This window comes from Musa acuminata, chromosome BXJ2-10 (genome assembly GCF_036884655.1).
Source record: "Musa acuminata AAA Group cultivar baxijiao chromosome BXJ2-10, Cavendish_Baxijiao_AAA, whole genome shotgun sequence".
Classification (NCBI taxonomy): Eukaryota; Viridiplantae; Streptophyta; class Magnoliopsida; order Zingiberales; family Musaceae; genus Musa; species Musa acuminata.
Window position 1 is genome coordinate 34,401,877 of NC_088347.1, and position 17,113 is coordinate 34,418,989.

Here is a 17,113-nt window from a genome sequence, read left to right on the forward strand (position 1 = left end):
ACAATCTACTCTATACGCAGTTTCATGTTTCGCGGATTTTTGCGTACCAATCTTCGCACGACGACGAACATCTCTTTGGGAATCGGGGATTTTATTTTTCTTGTTCTTCCGCTGCGCATATGATGTCGCCCCCTAGGTTTCCCAACAATATATAGCTCCTGAGCCATGTCGGGGTGAAGCCCGCCTCGGACGAATGAATCGGCGACTTCCCCATCTGCCCACACCCGCGTTCCACGGGTCAGCCCCGTCCACCGAGCCTCCAGCGGATCAGAGGGACGACCCTCTGGCAGCCCACCCATCACACGAGCCTGATACGACTCATCTTATACCGCCACAGGAAGGCGACACGGATCCCGGATGGAAGGCTCCCGAGGCGCCTTCCCCGACCCCGCGTTGCTTGGCCCCGCCTCCCCCCGGATGGGGCCCCGTCGTCGGCCACGGCTGGCGGACTCGCTAGCAACCTCCACGGGCCGGTTCGCCAGAGGAGTTGGTCTTCTTGAGGCAGCAATCTTGGCCTTCTTCCGAGGGCGACCATCCTCAAGCACCACCGGCGCTTCTACGGTGCCGACACCAGTGTCGGCCGAACGACGCGGCGACAATGTCGAGGAGGAGCGCCCGCCGCGCACAGAGAGTAGGTTCACCATCTCTGCAAGTAAGCAATGACAAAGGTTAGAATCTCGAGAAAGAATACCCGCAAAACCCAGCCGCTATTCGCTAAAGGCATATCTCGAGGCATCAGGCTCAGACCCGCCTCGATCAGCCACGCCTCGGTCATCTCCCGAATAACCCGGGAGGCCGGGAGAATCTCCTTAAGTCTTAGGAGAGCCTTGCGCTCCCCGTCGTCTAGAGCCGGGACAGTGTTGTCGATTGTGCGCGCCGCCCACCGGAGCCTGAAGTTCCAGCCTCTCGGATGGCTCACGTAGAAGAAACGCTCCTTCCACCCCTTGTTGTTAGAAGGAGCTCAACTGACACGGAAACCCGACCGGGCGGACAAATAATAGCCCCCCGACCCCTTGGAGAGGCGAAAGCAAGAGAGGAAGAGGGACCGACTAGGAGTAATGTTGGCGTAGTGGCATTCCCCTAGGAACGCCACCAGATAGCGCCAGGAGTTCGGCGCCATCTGAGAAGGAGAGATGGGCCACCATGAGACGCAAGCGCTCACGACGAGGTGAAGTGGGAGACGCAACCCAGCCTCGAAGGCATCCAAGGTCAGGGCGAAACCCCTTGGGATGGGATCGTACGCCCGTTGCCCCGGCTCAGGGACAATGAGCGAAAACTCCTCCGGGATACCATAGCGACCTCGAAGTTGGCCAAGCGATGACTCACTCACATTAGAGTCGAGATCATGCGGCCACATCAACAACTCAAGGGCTCGAGCCGCTTTCTCATCCGACATTGACTGAGGACTCGCTGGCGACCCCACCTCTCCGGCGTCGCCAGAAAAGGGCGGCAGAATGGACAATGACAAAGGGAAAGAAGAGGAAGAGGCCATCCTTACCAAATTTTGGAAGAAAAAGAAAGACGGCCGACAGGGGGAAAAACAGGATCCTCCGGAGATAAAAAATCTGATAACAAGAGGTGTATGTGGCTGACTGCACGCTATTTATAGGCCAAATCCCGCCAAAAAGATGACCCTCCCTCTTCCGCTGCGCCGTCTCGAGAAGAGTCCGGCAATGCCTCGCCATAAATATGGCCTGACGTGGTGCCCCCCCCCCGCACCCGGTACGGATCCTGAGGCATTTAAATCCCATCGACCTCGAAAACCAGCGCCTCCCGAAAGAGGCAACCTTTTGGCCTCCCCTAGGAAAAATGATCTGACTGATCGCACGCGCGCACTGCTAAAAAATAAGGCATCAAATCATTACCCAAGTAGCTGCTCGGTCGAGGCGTCGACTGCACGGCCCGCCCGCATGTGTCGTGCTACTCGGTCGCTTGATGCCCAAGGCCATGCCTGCGCGGTCTGCCCGCCTGCGTCGTGCTACTCGGTCGCTCGATGCTCGAGGCCACGCCTGCGCGGTCTGCCCGCCTGCGTCGTGCTACTCGATCGCACGGTGCCCGAGACCACACCTGCGCGGCCAGCCCGCCTGCGTCGTGCTCCTCGGCCCCCTGCTCCCAAGACACACTGGCGCAGCCAGTCCGCCTGTGTCGGGCTCCTCGACTTCCTGCTCCCGAGACACACCTGCGCGGCTAGTTCGCCTGCGTCGTGCTCCTCGGCTTCCTGCTCCCGAGACACACCTGCGCGGCCAGTCCGTGTAACATCCCCCATGTTTGAAAATTTAGTAAAAGGTTTGTTTGTAAAAATAAGGATTATTTAATGATTATTTTATATTAAATGATATTATATTAAAAGTTTATGGCTAGGGACCTAAGAGTAAATATTAGAAGTTTGATATAATTTATAAAAGATTCAGATTTAAGTTAAAAAAAAAGAAAAAAAATAAAAAAAATAAATAGTGGACAAGTGTCACTAGCTAACCTAAGGGTGCCACTTATCTTTGCTCTAAAGATGACATCTAGCCCCTTTCATACATGCATGACACCTTGCAACTTTTGTATTAGCCAAAACCTAAATAATTAGATGAAATGTTAAAGAAAACAAACCTGAAGAGTTACAGCCAACGTGAGTTCGAGAGAAGAAGAAGAAGAAGAGCTTGAGGTTTTTTCATCAATTTTCTGACATTTGGGATTCAAATAATTTTAAAGCAAGTGTTATAACCCATCCTACAGTAACCTTAATATCTGTTTCCATTTTTATTCTGCAAAATTTGAAAGATTTCAACTGAGAACCAAACCTTCTTTCGTTTTGATATAAAGATATGAATTTGTAATTTTTCGGTAATCTAACCTCTATATAATATTTCGGTCATAACATTTTGTAGTAAACTCTGATTTAGATAAAACTTATTCCATTTGAAAGTAGACAAAAATATCTTTATTTTGACACTAAGATCGAATGATTTGGAGCTTAATTACCTACTAAGATTTCTGTTTAAATTAACCCTACAGATTTTGCAAACCAGGGACTGAAATTTCTGACCTCTTGTTGCTTAACTGCTTATAACTTTCTGATGTGAACTCAGATTTATTCAGAGTATGATTTATTCGAAGCTAGACACAAAATTATTTCTGTATATATTGATTTGAAATTTTTGGAGTACAATTGCTAACTGAAACATCTACTTTCATCGACCCCATGGATTCAGTAAAACAAAGCTAATATTTTCAGACCTTTCGCTACGAAATTATCTGTAACTCCTTGTTGTAAATTCCAATTCTTGTAAATCTTGATTTGCCTAAAACTAGATTGAAAAAGATTTCTAATGACACATATTTTGTATAAATTGGAGCATAATTGGTGATCCAAATAGTTCATACAATATTCCTATCAAATTATGCCAGAATCAAGCTTTGGTTGATTTTGGCTTTCCTTGTTTCTTTTCTTTGGAAATCGATTTCGGCAAAACCTCTTACTTCAGTTAAGCTTTACATTATTACCTTAAATTCCTGTATACTTTTGTTCTTTATTTGTTTGCACATCTGCAACTATCATCTAAAGTTCATGTTTGCATCGTAATGATTCAGCACATGCATCCCATTGTTCCGCATTTGCTTTCGATATGTGCCTCTTCCAGTTTCATTTATTTGGACATTGAATTCATCTAACTTTCTTCTTTCAATTGAGCTATATGTGATTTCTTGAAATCCTTGTATGCTCTTGCTTTTGTTTCCTTTCAAATCTAAATACATTTGTGAAAGATTATGTTTGTATCGTATTGACTCGAAAGGCATATGTACATTTCGTTGTTCCGCATGTGCTTCCGATATGTCTTAATTTATTGTTCATAATACCCTTTTGTACTCTGGTGTTTGTGGGATTATTTGAACCTTTACTAGAAATGGTAAAGGGTATGTGCTTAGAGCTTGCGATGCTCTAGATTATGTTTGGTGGTCATTCAGAAATGGATGGACTATATTATGTTTAGAATCCCACTTCACCTTCTATCTATTTGATATGAAGTTTAGAGCCGACCTAGCACTTGGGCAGGGTGAGAGGGCTCGAGTAGGAAAGGGCTACCCGTGGATGGAGTCGAGAACTCATCACGGCGTGGAGCCACCACTGAGTTAAACCTGACATGCACTATGCTAGGGTACGACGTCTGAGCTTCTGTTTCGTATTTTGTATTGATATGTTCCAAAATATTTCCAATGCCATTGATATACTTCAAAATGCTTCATATACCATTGATATGTTTCAGAAATGTTATAAGTCTTTGTTATACCTTGAAAACTACCATATGTCATCGATATGCTCCTTATGCCAATGATATGCTCCAATTACCTTTCCTCAGTTGTATGAACAAAACGTGCTTCGAACGATACAACATTATAATTCTGCATTCAAACAAAACATACTACTGTTTCATCTTGTATCTCCGCTTTGTATTTGGATACCTTATTTGTTTGAAACCTGTCCTCTTTGCTATGGATATGTTAGTCATTTGCTGAGCTTTATATGCTCACCTCGTTGCTATATAAATTTTTTAGGATAGCTTATCGCTCGCTAAAATATGTATATTGCGTTGAGGCAGTGGAAGGCTAGAAGATTTTGGGGCAAATATTTTGTACTTGATAGGTTGATGTTGTATAAGTTCTTTATGGGTGCAATGAAATATCAATGACAAATCTAGATTGATGTATCTTGTAAATATTTGAAAAGTACCTCTTACGTTAGGATTTTGAAAATGTTAAGTTTAAACTGTGTACTGATATAAACAAGTAGTACATGTTCGTTTTGTGATTGCATTAATTGCCGTGCTTATGGATTTATGATATAGTTATGATTTAGTTAAGTTGCTTTTGGATTTTAAAGAATCATCTAGTGACATGATGTATAATTATAAACTGCACAGGTTTTGTGAATTGTGGATTATAGAGGTGAATGACTTGAATATTTTTCTTAGTGACCTCAAATGTATGATTGGATCCTGGATTGTTTGTTGAATTATAATTTTATCAATCTTGAGTTAGGTTCACACCTCCTAAATGAGAGTTAAATTCGGTGGGGGGGGGGCGTGACAGTCCACCTGCGTCGTGCTCCTCGGCTTCCTACACCCGGGACACACTTGTGCGGTTCACCCGCCTGCGTCGTGCTCCTCGACCCCCACCTTGCTTTTTACTACGAACCTCCACGATATCCACGCCCCTACGACAAACCAACAGACGATTTCAGAGCTAAAGCCATGCATCAGACTCCCAGTACGAGAACCGACGCATAGCTTCTTTCCGGGGAGGAATATGATGAGGGTAATAAACGCGATAAGACGTGCGTGACGTCAGCCGTCCTAAATAAACACCTCACACCCCCAGGTCAACACAGACCGGGGCGCCGATCGGGGCACATTAACGCCCCGCTCAAACTCAATTCTTCACACCACGCTAACACCAATGTCAGACGCTACCAGCCTGCCCCCTGCAAGCGGGCACATCAGGAAATAGTAAGCTTCCCTATAAATACCATCGCATTCTAAACGGAGAGGAGGAAAAAAAAGGGAGACTTCGACTTCTACTTCTCCATCCAAAACCCACTCCACATCAACTGACTTGATCGTCGGAGGGGTCGGGCCGAGCTTCCGACCCGACCTGTGTGCAGGTACGAAGACAACGATCTCCCGCTAGGCCCCCAGGCGTGGAGCCACTTCCTGGAGGAATCAACGACACCGCACGCGACCACCCAGACGGACTCGAAGGCCACCTCGGAAAGATCCCCTCGTCAACCGGGCCCGAACCAAACCGCGTCGGCCCGAGGCTACTGCTTAAAGTTGTTTAAAAAAAAAAAAAAACCGATTGAATTATGCTGCCACAAGCATTGACCCCAACACATCTGTCATATTTGATCTCATGTTCATCCAGTACACTGGTGTGTTGTGTTGTGTTGTATGTGTCCTTTGTACAGAAAATAGTTTCCTGCACAGCAGCATTGTACTATTACAGCTTGTATGATGGAGAAAGAGACAACATAGCACAGCAATGAAGGTTTGTGAGATTACATATTGATGCTTATTATCACAAAAACAAGATAATTTTTTTGTGGTTCTGAATAAAGTTGAAACATGACTTCTTGTGTTGAAATTAGTTCTTCTCACAGTCAAATTGGTAGGGCAAAAAATAGTTTGACCACACAAAATAGAATGGATATGTGCCTAACAAGAAGGAACACATAGCAAGACAAGACATACACTATTACATGAAAACTAGTAATATTTTCTCTGATTTATCTGAAAAAAATGTTTTAAGTTGCTTATTAAAATGAATATGCAATTAGATGGTGAGTGGGTGTCTGAATCAAACTTTGGTTGCAGGTACTCATCATCATAGCTACAAGTTAATTATTAGTAGTAACACCTCAAAAAAATGCCCTTTACTTGCAAGTATGTATGGAAATGTTGATAGCTGGAGCAGTCGAACTTATTTGGCTGTCTCATGTACTTGAGGGTGAGAGTGAGAGTGAAGGTGGTCCTTGCAAGATTTATTATAAATGAAATATTCGATTAATCTCAAGATTAAAATTTATTTATAAGAATAAATATATTATTATCAACTTCAGCATAAGTATTTTGATCAGAAACAAAATTGATACGTCGTATAGATATTAACACAAAACGAGTCATATAAATAGATATTAGCTCGATTAAAAATATCGAAAGGATATTTTATTCATAGAATATTAATTTGAATAAATTTATTATAAGAACTCCATCAACTCATGAAAATTATGATCAGTTATATATATATTTTTATTATTATTTTTGGTACTAATTCGACCTATCTTTGTTTAAGTTCACATCTGATTGGATTTATGAGATCTTTAAGCTTCCATCCAGCCTTCTTCAAAGTGATCCAAACATCATGGATGTCTCCCACGTCACCATCCGTCCACCATTTCAAATAAAAGGCATGGAAGAACACTGGAACTGCAGTGCTTCGTCGCCAAGCGTGGAACGCCTACCGATCGATGGTACACTGCACCATGATTCTGAAAACGTAGCTCACATCTTCCCTGCGATGCCTTTCATGGTTCAAAAGCGCCCCCACCAAAAGGAATGGTCGCCACAGGATTGTAGAGAGGCGAAAGGGACATGGCTCCCATTATAAGAACTGGACAAGAAGTAAAGACCATGACTCCGCACCCCCTTCTCCTTTTGCCCCTTTTAACGAGACGGGAGCAGATATGCATGCAGCCACTGTTTTCTCTGACCCATCCGCTTTGGCTCTTCTCCTACCCCTACCCCTCCTTCCCCCACGGTTCTTCTTTTCCCTCGCCGTTTCGATCTCCAAAAGGCCTCGAAATTACTCGTCCACAAGTCCTTGAAATCATTTAGAGAGTCTTGTGTCTGTCGCAGAACCAAACAAAACCCATACGGAGAAATCTCGAGGAAGTTGTGGTGGACATGCAGCCTCTCGCTGTGTCTATTACTCTAATATACTGTCTTCGTCCTTTGATGCCAATCCCTCTCTCCTTCCTTTGATGCCAATCTCGTGCAGCGGTGTGCAGTCTCCGGTTGATGTAATACGTCGACCTGAGCTACTCGGTGGCGTAGATTTCATCGCTTTTTGAGTCTGTTTGGAGATCGGACATGCTTGCGGTCGAACCGTTGAGAGGTTCCAGCGGAGAGGATCGAGATGGGGCGATGGGGAGCTTCTCCGTCGCCGACGTCGACTTTGCCGACGAGGCCCTGCTCGAAGACATCAGCTTCGGTGACCTCTTCCTGGGAATCGACCACGGGGACGTGCTCCCGGACCTCGAGCTGGATCCAGCTGAGATTTTTGCGGAGTTCTCGGTTGGGGAGGAGCACTCGGGATCGACGACGGCCTGGGAGGCGGCCGAAGGGATGCTTGGCGTAGATGGCGCGTCGCAGGACGTGGTGGTGGCCGCCTTGGAGGAGCACAACGGAGGTCGCGGCGAGGAGGTGGTGAGTGCGATGACGAGGGAGGAGTCCATGGTCATGCCATCTCGAGCGCGGCCTTCGTCGCCGGACGGCAATAAAGGCCGTACGCCATCCGCTGCCGCGGCCGCGAAGGGCTCACATAGGAAGCGCAAAGCAAAGGTAGGTTATCCCTGTTACCAACCCTGACATTGCAACACCATTTCTCTCCCTCTCTCTCTCTCTCTCTCTCTCTCTCTCTCTCTCTCTCTCTCTCTCTCTCTCTCTCTCCACAGAAACAATACATTTCTCGCTTTGCATGTTGCTGATGGATGGATGGCAGGTGGACTGGACGCCGGAGCTGCACCGGAGATTCGTGCAGGCGGTGGAGCAGCTGGGGATCGACAAAGCAGTGCCCTCGAGGATTTTGGAGCTCATGGGGATCGACTGCCTCACTCGACACAACATCGCCAGCCACCTACAGGTACTGCATCTCCCCCCTTACTCTTTCTTCTTCCTGTCGCCGCACGCGGCGAGAAATAACTGCAGCTTCCTCTCCCGTTCCCTGAATTCCTCTGTCGACATTAATGGCGAGCTCTGCCTCTGCCGTCTCTGAACCTTCACACCATAATTCACCGACAGTAACTTTCCGAAATGATTAGCACTAAATGAACAAACCATGATAGGAACTTGACAGCAATAATGTAGGAAGGGCTCCCCTTTGTTCAGATTCTCCTCGTTCCATAGTACAGAAACAGTACTACACAGGCGATGAAGAGATTGCATCATACTGTTGGATACAGCGTTCGTATGTTTGTCTGCTATTCGCTCATGTCAGAGCGATCCACACCTGCATTGACATGAACAGAAGAGGGATGGTGAGTGGTAGCGCAAAATAACATGGAGATTTGACTGTGTGGGCTGCATGCAGAAGTACCGATCTCATCGGAAGCATTTGCTGGCGAGGGAGGCAGAGGCGGTGAGCTGGAGTCAGCGACGCCAAGTGTACGCGGCCGGAGCAGGCGCAAAGAGGGACATCAACCCCTGGGTTGCCCCTACCATCGGCTTCGTTCCTCCTACGCCGGCGGCGCCGCCGTCTGCAGTCCAGCTTTTTAGACCGCTGCATGTTTGGGGGCATCCCACGACAGAAGCACCGCTAGTCCACATGTGGTTACGACATGTTGCGCCGCGGTCTCCCACCGTGCCGTGGGCTCCTCAGCCACCACCATCGCCACCTGACCCTGCGTATTGGCATCACCACTACCAGTGGGTACGCACGACCGCCTGCCTCGCTGCCTCCATCTTCTCTCTCGGTGGCTCCAATTCGCTTCCTCTCTCTCTCCGTGCAGGGAAGTAGAGAAGGGTGGTTTCCGCGTGCCATGACCCAGGGAACTCCTTGCTTTGCTCCGCCACTGCCCACGGCGGTAAACAACGTGTGTGCTTCGCGCTTGACATGATCGAATCTGCTTGCGAGTGTTGTTTATGCTCACAATGTTGATCCCGAAACTGATGTTGCAGAGGTTTCCGGCTCCACATGTTCCTGGCATTGCTCCGCATCCCATGTACAGACCGCCACCTCCTGTTGTGACCAAGCGTTCGAGCTCGCAGCTTCATCTCGATGCTCATCCAGTAATTTCCATTGCCTTCATACTAGCAGACAAGATATCGTTCTTGATCATCTGAATGCTTCTAACAACATGTTCCTCTTATCTGTTTGATGCTTCAGTCGATGGAAAGCGTAGATGCAGCAATAGGAGATGTTTTAGCGCAGCCATGGCTGCCATTGCCGCTTGGATTGAAGTCCCCATCGATGGATAGTGTGTTGGTGGAGCTCCAGAAGAAAGGAGTACAGAAAGTGCCACCAGCTTGTGGTTAACGTTGCTACAGTAACTTGAGGTGGTGTGCTTGACGAGTCCACCTGAAGAACAAAACTTGCCGACATATCCTAATGCTCATGAACTAATCTTTTTATCCTTTTTTGGTTCCCCCCTCATGTAGTCATGCTTGAGAATGTTATGTTTTAATTACAAGTATGTTATGAGTTTTCTTTTGTACAAATGTTATATCGAGAATTATAAGTAGATAGACAACATAAAGATATTTCCTTGAAGATCTAATCTCCATCATATGGACATAAATATATAGGATTCTAGGGGGAAGGACAAACAATTAAACATGCCACACTAATTATCTCATAAACCCAATCAAAGTACATCTTTATCAACAAAGACTGGCACGAGATGTTTTCCTTGAAACACCACACATAAGTATGATGTCTAAACTTCGGTTTGGTACATACCATGCAGAAGACCATTTATAACTGAAAAGATAAACATATCTACCTTTACACCATTAAGAAAGTTAAGAGGAATTAAAGCGTGATCAAGCCAAATCTTGTGTCTTACTTGAACTTGGTCAATGACTTTTTCTACATAATTGCCATGCAAACTGATCGACAGCCACCATTGCAAGCGATGCGGCCCCAATTGAACCTTCATACCTATGGAATTGATCACCACCACAAAGTTACAAGCTGAAAAAACATGAATCTTAGAGCATTTCTTTCAATATTTGAAGGATTAGCAGCAAATATAAGACCAGTCCTGAAGAAATTCACTGGCATAAAAGCACTTTCCTGCTTGTTTACTGTCCTTACATGCCAATCAGTAGATGTGATGCAATCTGCATGATTATGGCACCTTCACCACCAGGGTTGAGTGTATTCACGCACCGAGCGCAAAACCAATGCTCATATATGGATGTAACTAAATCTGTTGTCAGATAAAAAAAATAATATTAAGCCGATTTCCAAATTCATTCATTTGAGATGTCCAAATCCATTAAATATCAACATATTCTTGAACTAAATGGTTTGAACCACAACCTCTGAGCCTTATTGTACGACTAAATTTAACCTGATAAAGCAAAACTAATAAAAACTCACATTGTTCAGGACCAATAAAGAAAAACTCCTTCTGGAGATTGTTTTGCTTGACAAAGTCAATGAATGGGTTCAAGTCAACAGCCTTCAGATCTGTTCCCTCTTGTTCTGCTCTGCTAACAACAATGACAAAAGTGAAGGAACATGGTGTGGCTATACAGCTCCCATATAGGTTACAAACAATAATATATCTGTGCAAACTGCTGAATTATTAATTCCAAGAGAAGTGACCAAATAGCTCTAGCCAAACTACAATCAATCGTCGACATTGCATTTCAAGAGAATGTGTTCAAGTTAAAACACAAGATAGGCCTATTTCATGATCTCTGTTTGAACCTTGCAAACACCAATTTTATGTACTTCTATTCTTAACTAATTTACGAATATAAGCTACCAGTGAAAACAAAATTAGGATCAATGACATAAATGCCAGAGATCATGAAATCAAATCTAAAAGAGACCTTCTTGGGAGAATCCATACATACTATACTTGGTCACGCCTGTATTTCTTAGAGGATCTGAACTAAAGATTCCAGTAGATTTTCTTTATCCAAAAAGGAAAGAACCTATACTGCTATTGTGTGTAAGGGTCACACGAACTGCAAATTAACAGTCAGTAATCCTCTACGAACTCAATGAGCATGCTTAGTTGATGAAGCTCATTTTGGTCATCTGACCACCATGGGATGCTGGATCCAGCTTAGCTTTCTTATCATCACACCAAGCAGGCATCACATTGGAATCAGAATTGCACAGGTATCCACTCTATAACTTAAGGTTCTGACCTACGAGGAAACAAAAGAGGTATCTGAAAATGGTTCAGGAAAGTCCTGCTCCAATGCCAAAGTCAGAGTCTGAGCAAGAAGGGGAAACAATAAATGTGAGGCAGGATCGTAATTGATAAGGAGTGAAGGCGAAAACTTAAACATTACCAGAAGGACCTCTTCTATGTATCTTCTCTAGATGTATGAAGGTCAGTCAGTGAACCCAATTGAGATGATGGTCCCCAATTCCCAAGCCATCTAGATGATGGTTCTCAAATTCGACCAGGTGGGCTCATAAATGACCAGATTGAACCATTATTAACATTGATACAGACAGAGGGACGGTTCCTTAGTCTTACCAAAGGAATTGGCATTAGATACTTGACAAGTGCTACCCAAAGATGCTGATGGGCCGAGCCTCTTGAGGAGCCCCAACATTAACAAATGATGAACTTGAGATTGTACACTCAAACAAACAAACTGCTGAGATGACAATTTGCGTAGAACTCCCACGCTTAATAGAATAAGGTTGTAATAAACTAATAAAATAAGAGGTAACTTCAATAACGATGCCTAACATTGAAAGTTCGAGATATCTCATTCCCAATTTCTCCATGATACCGTAGTCTTTCCATTCTCACCTTCCGAAACCAAACCTCAGCAACTCCATCATATCGAACACATCCTTCAAGTAGCGACTAGCCTGACATTACTGTAGATTCCCTATCCATCCCCTGGCTACTCCTCTGTTTGGTCTGTTCCCAGCGTCATCAAACACATAGCTGTTCTTTCTTAGTCTCTCATATTCACCTAGTTGTTGCTTAATACCATAATTTACTCGATTAAGTCAGCTGGCATAAGGATGATGTGCCAACACCTGACATGCAAAAAATGCAAGCAAACCCCAAGCTGCCGGTGGACATCAAGCCTAGCTCAAAGTCCTATAGACTGCCTGAAACTATGCTTGCTTAGATTCCTCGAATAATCAAAACCATACCAAGAGCTGAGAAGACAATGATAATCCTAGGCAAATTGCGATCTGAGGTAAATACAATGCCTATACTAAAAGGACCGGAATGATTGCGGTGAATGCCTCTAAAGCGTAAGAAACCGTAGCGGGCTTCGATTTGTTAGCTTAAACGAGACACCGGGCCTTCTAAAGTTCGAACCTTTCTTCAGTAGTTGTTGCAGACAACAGTGGAAAAACCGGATGCCAAGATTCAAGAAAAAGATCGCAAAACACCATCCAAACATGGAACAATCCAAGAAAGAAAGAAGAGAGGAACATGGTTGCGCACGGTACATGAGGGACAAGAGGCGAGAAGGGGCGCTTGGGTCGTAGTTGAGCAGCAACGCCGCCTTCAGTGGCTCACCTGCGCAAGAAGAAACGTAGGAGAAAAAGCAAGAGCCTAATGAGACACCTGGGGCGACTTTTTGTGAGGAGGACGCAGGGCATTAGGGCTCCGAGGAGTGTACCCGAGGAACCGACGTTGTTGGATGCCCACTTCTCCCAGAGTCGGTGCGTCGAAGTCCAATCCGCCATGTCACCTGCTTTCCCTCACCCGTCTCTATCTGGCGGCGGGTTCGGAGGACGGAAGACTGCCGGCAGGTAGGGAACCGGCGGCGACTTGATAAAGAAGAGGAACGAATGCTCGCGAAGGAGATTTATATGCCGAACCTTAACATCATTCGGACCCAAATCGGCCCGGTTCGATCCTATTAAGCCTCGGATCCGGCTCAAATAAACGAGACCCAAACTCGAACCGGATCGATTGCACGGTGTTTGAGTTCGGCCCAACTCGTCCCACTTCTCGAATATATATATATATATATATAGTAAAAGTATTTTCGAAGGAAATATTGACCCCTATAAAATAAAAAGCATTTAAACAGAGCAGAGAATAAATGTTGGAGGAGGAGACGAGGAGTTGAGCTTGTTTTCACCATAGACTGGCCATTGTTTCAGGCATTTCAGAAGACAATGGAGGAGAAGGTAAGTGATGGGATGGGTGGGACAAGACAAGATGAGACAAGGCATGCAGTTTGTATCGCATCAGAATGTGAAGAAAGCAGAGACTTGGAGCAGCAACCTCACCGGAGTTGATCCTCCTCCTCGGATGCTGCATTTTGTCATGCAACTGAGTAATGGTTTCATCATCACAGGATCTAATCCTTTCATTGTTCGGAGAAGATGCAGATAGTCCACTGAAACATCAATGTTTCTTAGTTCAAATGATGCTACTTGGTACTGCAAATGAAGATGAGCAGTCGATCCAGTGAAGACGCAAATATGGTAGATGGGGATGTGAGGAGTTTGATAGCTTGTGATTTTAACGAGCAGAAGGTCGAAGCAGAGCCTCAGAGAAAGTGAGGAAAGAAGGGGATGATGTGATGGAATCCATCACATGATTTATTGAGTCTGGTTCTGTTTCTCCTGACAGATAGATTTGGACTCTGATGAAAGATCGCTTCAAATCCTCTGTTTCTGTCTCTCTTTCTCTTCTTTCACCACCAGCTTTATCTGGTGGCAGATCACCTCAAATCCTGCGTCTAATCTGCCTCTCTCTTCGTCACTTCTCCCCCTCCCCCCTTCAAACTACGTTCTGTTCCCTTTCTCCTCTCACTTTCTTCGCTGTCACAGAAAATACCTGCACAATTTCTCACGCATGCACTCATCCCATCCTCCGGCTGAGCCCCGAGGGACATCATAAGGTCACTGCAGCAGAGCAGAAGACAGAGACGTGGAGAGAGAGAGAGAGAGAGAGAGAGAGAGAGAGAGAGCGAGTCTATCTGACCTCTTGTAGCGTAGACTTGCACTGATTCCCTTTGATTCATCGAATCCGAATTATTTCACAGGCCTTAAATCTCCCACGCTATAAGCGAGATCCAACAGCAGGGGTGCAGTGAAGAGCTGAGACATGGTCTTCCTTTTCCCATCTCCTTCTTGCTTCTGATATCTCTTCTCCACTGCATCGAAGGACTGCAAACTGAACTGCTTGTTAGTGCTGCCAATATTCGTCCCCCCTTGTTCAGGAACCGGTGACGCTTCTGCCCGTTGTTCTTGTTTCATGGAAAGATTAGCTTCTGCTTGTGGTTTTCTCGCTCTGCTCTGCTGCTAATTGGTTGCTTGGCTCATTTGCTGATCATGGTTTTGCTAGTTCTCACTGTCACTTCACCTAGATGACGATGTTTGGCAACCATTTCCACAACATCGAACCCCAGCTTCCTCCAGGCTTTCGATTTCACCCCACCGATGAGGAGCTCATAGCCCATTACCTTCTCCAGAAAGCCCTCGACAGCAGCTTCACCAGCCGAGCCATCGCCGAGGTCGACCTCCACAAGTGCGAGCCATGGGAGCTTCCAGGTCAGACTCCAAGCCCACATGCTTCCCTCTGTTCCACCTTTGATCCTTCCAAGCTTGCATTTTGGATGCAGAGAAGGCCAAGATGGGGGAGGAGGAATGGTACTTCTTCAGCCTTCGAGACCGCAAGTACCCGACGGGGCTCCGGACGAACAGGGCCACCGGTGCGGGATACTGGAAGGCGACCGGGAAGGACAAGGAGATCTACAGTTCGAGGACGAAGTCGCTGGTGGGGATGAAGAAGACGCTGGTGTTCTACAGGGGACGGGCTCCCAAGGGAGAGAAGAGCAACTGGGTGATGCATGAGTACAGGTTGGAAGGCAGGTTCGCCTTCCATTTCCTCTGTGGATCCTCCAAGGTGTGTATGTGGCTGTCTTCTCCCAATGCCGAGTTGATGTGTACTGCCAGGAAAGGTAACGTGTTCTTTCGAATCCATGCGACGATAGGATGAGTGGGTGATCTCTCGTGTCTTCAAGAAGTGCGGGACAGGCAGCGGCGGCAAGAAGAACCGCCTCGCTCTCGCCGGAGAAGGTTCCTATTCCGATTCCACCATCTCTGCTGGCTCGCCGTCCTGCGGCTCCCTAGCGTCGCACCCCGACATGCCGCGTTTCCCAGCCGCCGCCACGCTTCTCGATCAGGACAGCTGCTTCCACGAGAGTAACGAGGGGGAGCCCGTGCCCTGCTACTCCACCGCCGGACCCAGCTTCCGCCTACCGTTTCCTCACACCACCGCCACCTTGCCCGCCTGTGGGGCATTGTTCCCGAGCCTGCGGGCGATGCAACCGGGCCTCCAGCTGCCTTTCTACGTCTCCGGTCTGGCGCCGATGCCGCTGGGCGGGAGCGGCGGCCTCGACGCCAGGAGCAACCACGAGAGGGGTTGCCCACGGTCCGATCTCGATGGAAAGGCGGTGTCTGCGGCGAGAGGGCACCGGATGCCGCTGGGAGCCAGCGAGCTTGACTGCATTTGGACATCCTGAGGCTCTCTCCTGCATGTCTTTTCTTCTTTTGGGCTTCCTGCTGTCTGTCTATGTAGAGGTGACTGAAACAATGCTACGTGGGTTGTATCATCATGGAAGCGTTTTTATGTGTCTCTTTGTATACGACTTGGTCTCGGTTGCCAATGGTCGGATGGATTGATGTGCAGGATGGTTGGTACTCGGTAGCACAGAGAAGAGAAGTCTTATCGGGGATTGGCACTGTTAACAATAACGGGCAGTCATTTTGGTGCAGAGAGGCTTGTGGAGGCCGTTTCTTCAAAGTCACCCATGATGTGTTTGACTGAATGTCCGGTAAATTCATGCATTTTGAGCGGAATAGTGGAAAGGCAACATAATTTATCATTAAGGTCAGTAAACATTTTTCACAATTCAAGATAATAAAAATAAGACTTAAAAAAAAACTCTAATTTTCAGGATATCTCAAACAGTTATATTTATTTTTGATTTTCTCAAATCATATCTCCTAATTCAAAAAAAATATAAAATTATTCTTTCTTTATTTTCCTTCTTTTATCCCTTTTTAATCATTAGTTGTCTTGTACTACCTCTCCTCTCTTTTGTCTTGTCAAAGTCATCGTTTATAGCCCTCGTGTGAGAGAGGAGGGGGGGGGTGCGAAGGTCGTTGTCGACCCTTTGCCTTTTCAAAACCATCGCTCGTAACCCTCACACAAGAATAGAGACACAATGGCTATTGTCGGCTCTTTGCCTTGCTAGAAGGCAAAGAGTTGTCGCCCATAGCTCTCACACGAGGATGGAGGGGGTATAAGGGTTATCGCAAGGGAAAGGGATTGAAGCGATAAACAAGATTAAACCGTACATAAAGGGAGGACGACTGATGAGGTCAACCCGTGCATGAAAGCACGAGCAGTCAAGAGAGGGGTCGACTTGTAGGGCCTACCCACACATAAGGGCGCAAATAATAATGGGAGGAGAGCAACGAACAAAACTAACTCACGAGAGGAGAGGAGGGGAGATGATACATGGCGCAAGGGTGATGACAACATAGGACGACGATGCAAGAAAGGTATGATGTAAAAATATATATATATATATTGACATAAAATAAGAGTATTTTTAAAAAATATAAAAAAAGAGGATAATTAAAAAAACCTAAAATAAGGGTATTT

The 17,113-nt window shown here is 46.0% G+C and overlaps 3 protein-coding genes across 4 annotated transcripts; 2 read left to right on the plus strand and 1 right to left on the minus strand.

Annotated features, from left to right (window-relative positions):
• The first annotated feature begins 7,249 nt into the window (after window positions 1-7,249).
• LOC103969266 (probable transcription factor GLK1) lies at window positions 7,250-9,980 on the plus strand. 2 transcript variants are annotated; one of them, XM_009382758.3, is made up of 6 exons: window positions 7,250-8,105; window positions 8,266-8,406; window positions 8,854-9,192; window positions 9,272-9,346; window positions 9,441-9,551; window positions 9,649-9,980. In XM_009382758.3, the coding sequence occupies exons 1-6, from the start codon at window positions 7,635-7,637 to the stop codon at window positions 9,796-9,798; spliced, it is 1,287 nt and encodes a 428-aa protein (XP_009381033.2). In that variant the 5' UTR covers window positions 7,250-7,634; the 3' UTR covers window positions 9,799-9,980. The 2 variants fall into 2 exon arrangements, with proteins under 2 accessions (XP_009381033.2, XP_009381032.2); XM_009382757.3 differs by having other exon boundaries at window positions 7,269-8,105; window positions 9,272-9,355.
• Window positions 9,981-10,086: 106 nt separating this feature from the next.
• On the minus strand, window positions 10,087-13,264 carry LOC103969267 (uncharacterized). Its single transcript, XM_009382759.3, has 5 exons — window positions 13,104-13,264; window positions 12,931-13,000; window positions 10,867-10,976; window positions 10,579-10,693; window positions 10,087-10,422 (listed from the first exon to the last, which is right to left on the minus strand). Exons 1-5 carry the CDS (start codon window positions 13,168-13,170, stop codon window positions 10,338-10,340), a joined length of 447 nt encoding a protein of 148 aa, XP_009381034.2. The 5' UTR covers window positions 13,171-13,264; the 3' UTR covers window positions 10,087-10,337.
• Window positions 13,265-14,807: 1,543 nt separating this feature from the next.
• LOC135625635 (protein CUP-SHAPED COTYLEDON 1-like) lies at window positions 14,808-16,096 on the plus strand. The gene is made up of 3 exons (XM_065130689.1): window positions 14,808-14,991; window positions 15,063-15,346; window positions 15,435-16,096. Exons 1-3 carry the CDS (start codon window positions 14,808-14,810, stop codon window positions 15,963-15,965), a joined length of 999 nt encoding a protein of 332 aa, XP_064986761.1. The 3' UTR covers window positions 15,966-16,096.
• The last annotated feature ends 1,017 nt before the right edge of the window (window positions 16,097-17,113 follow it).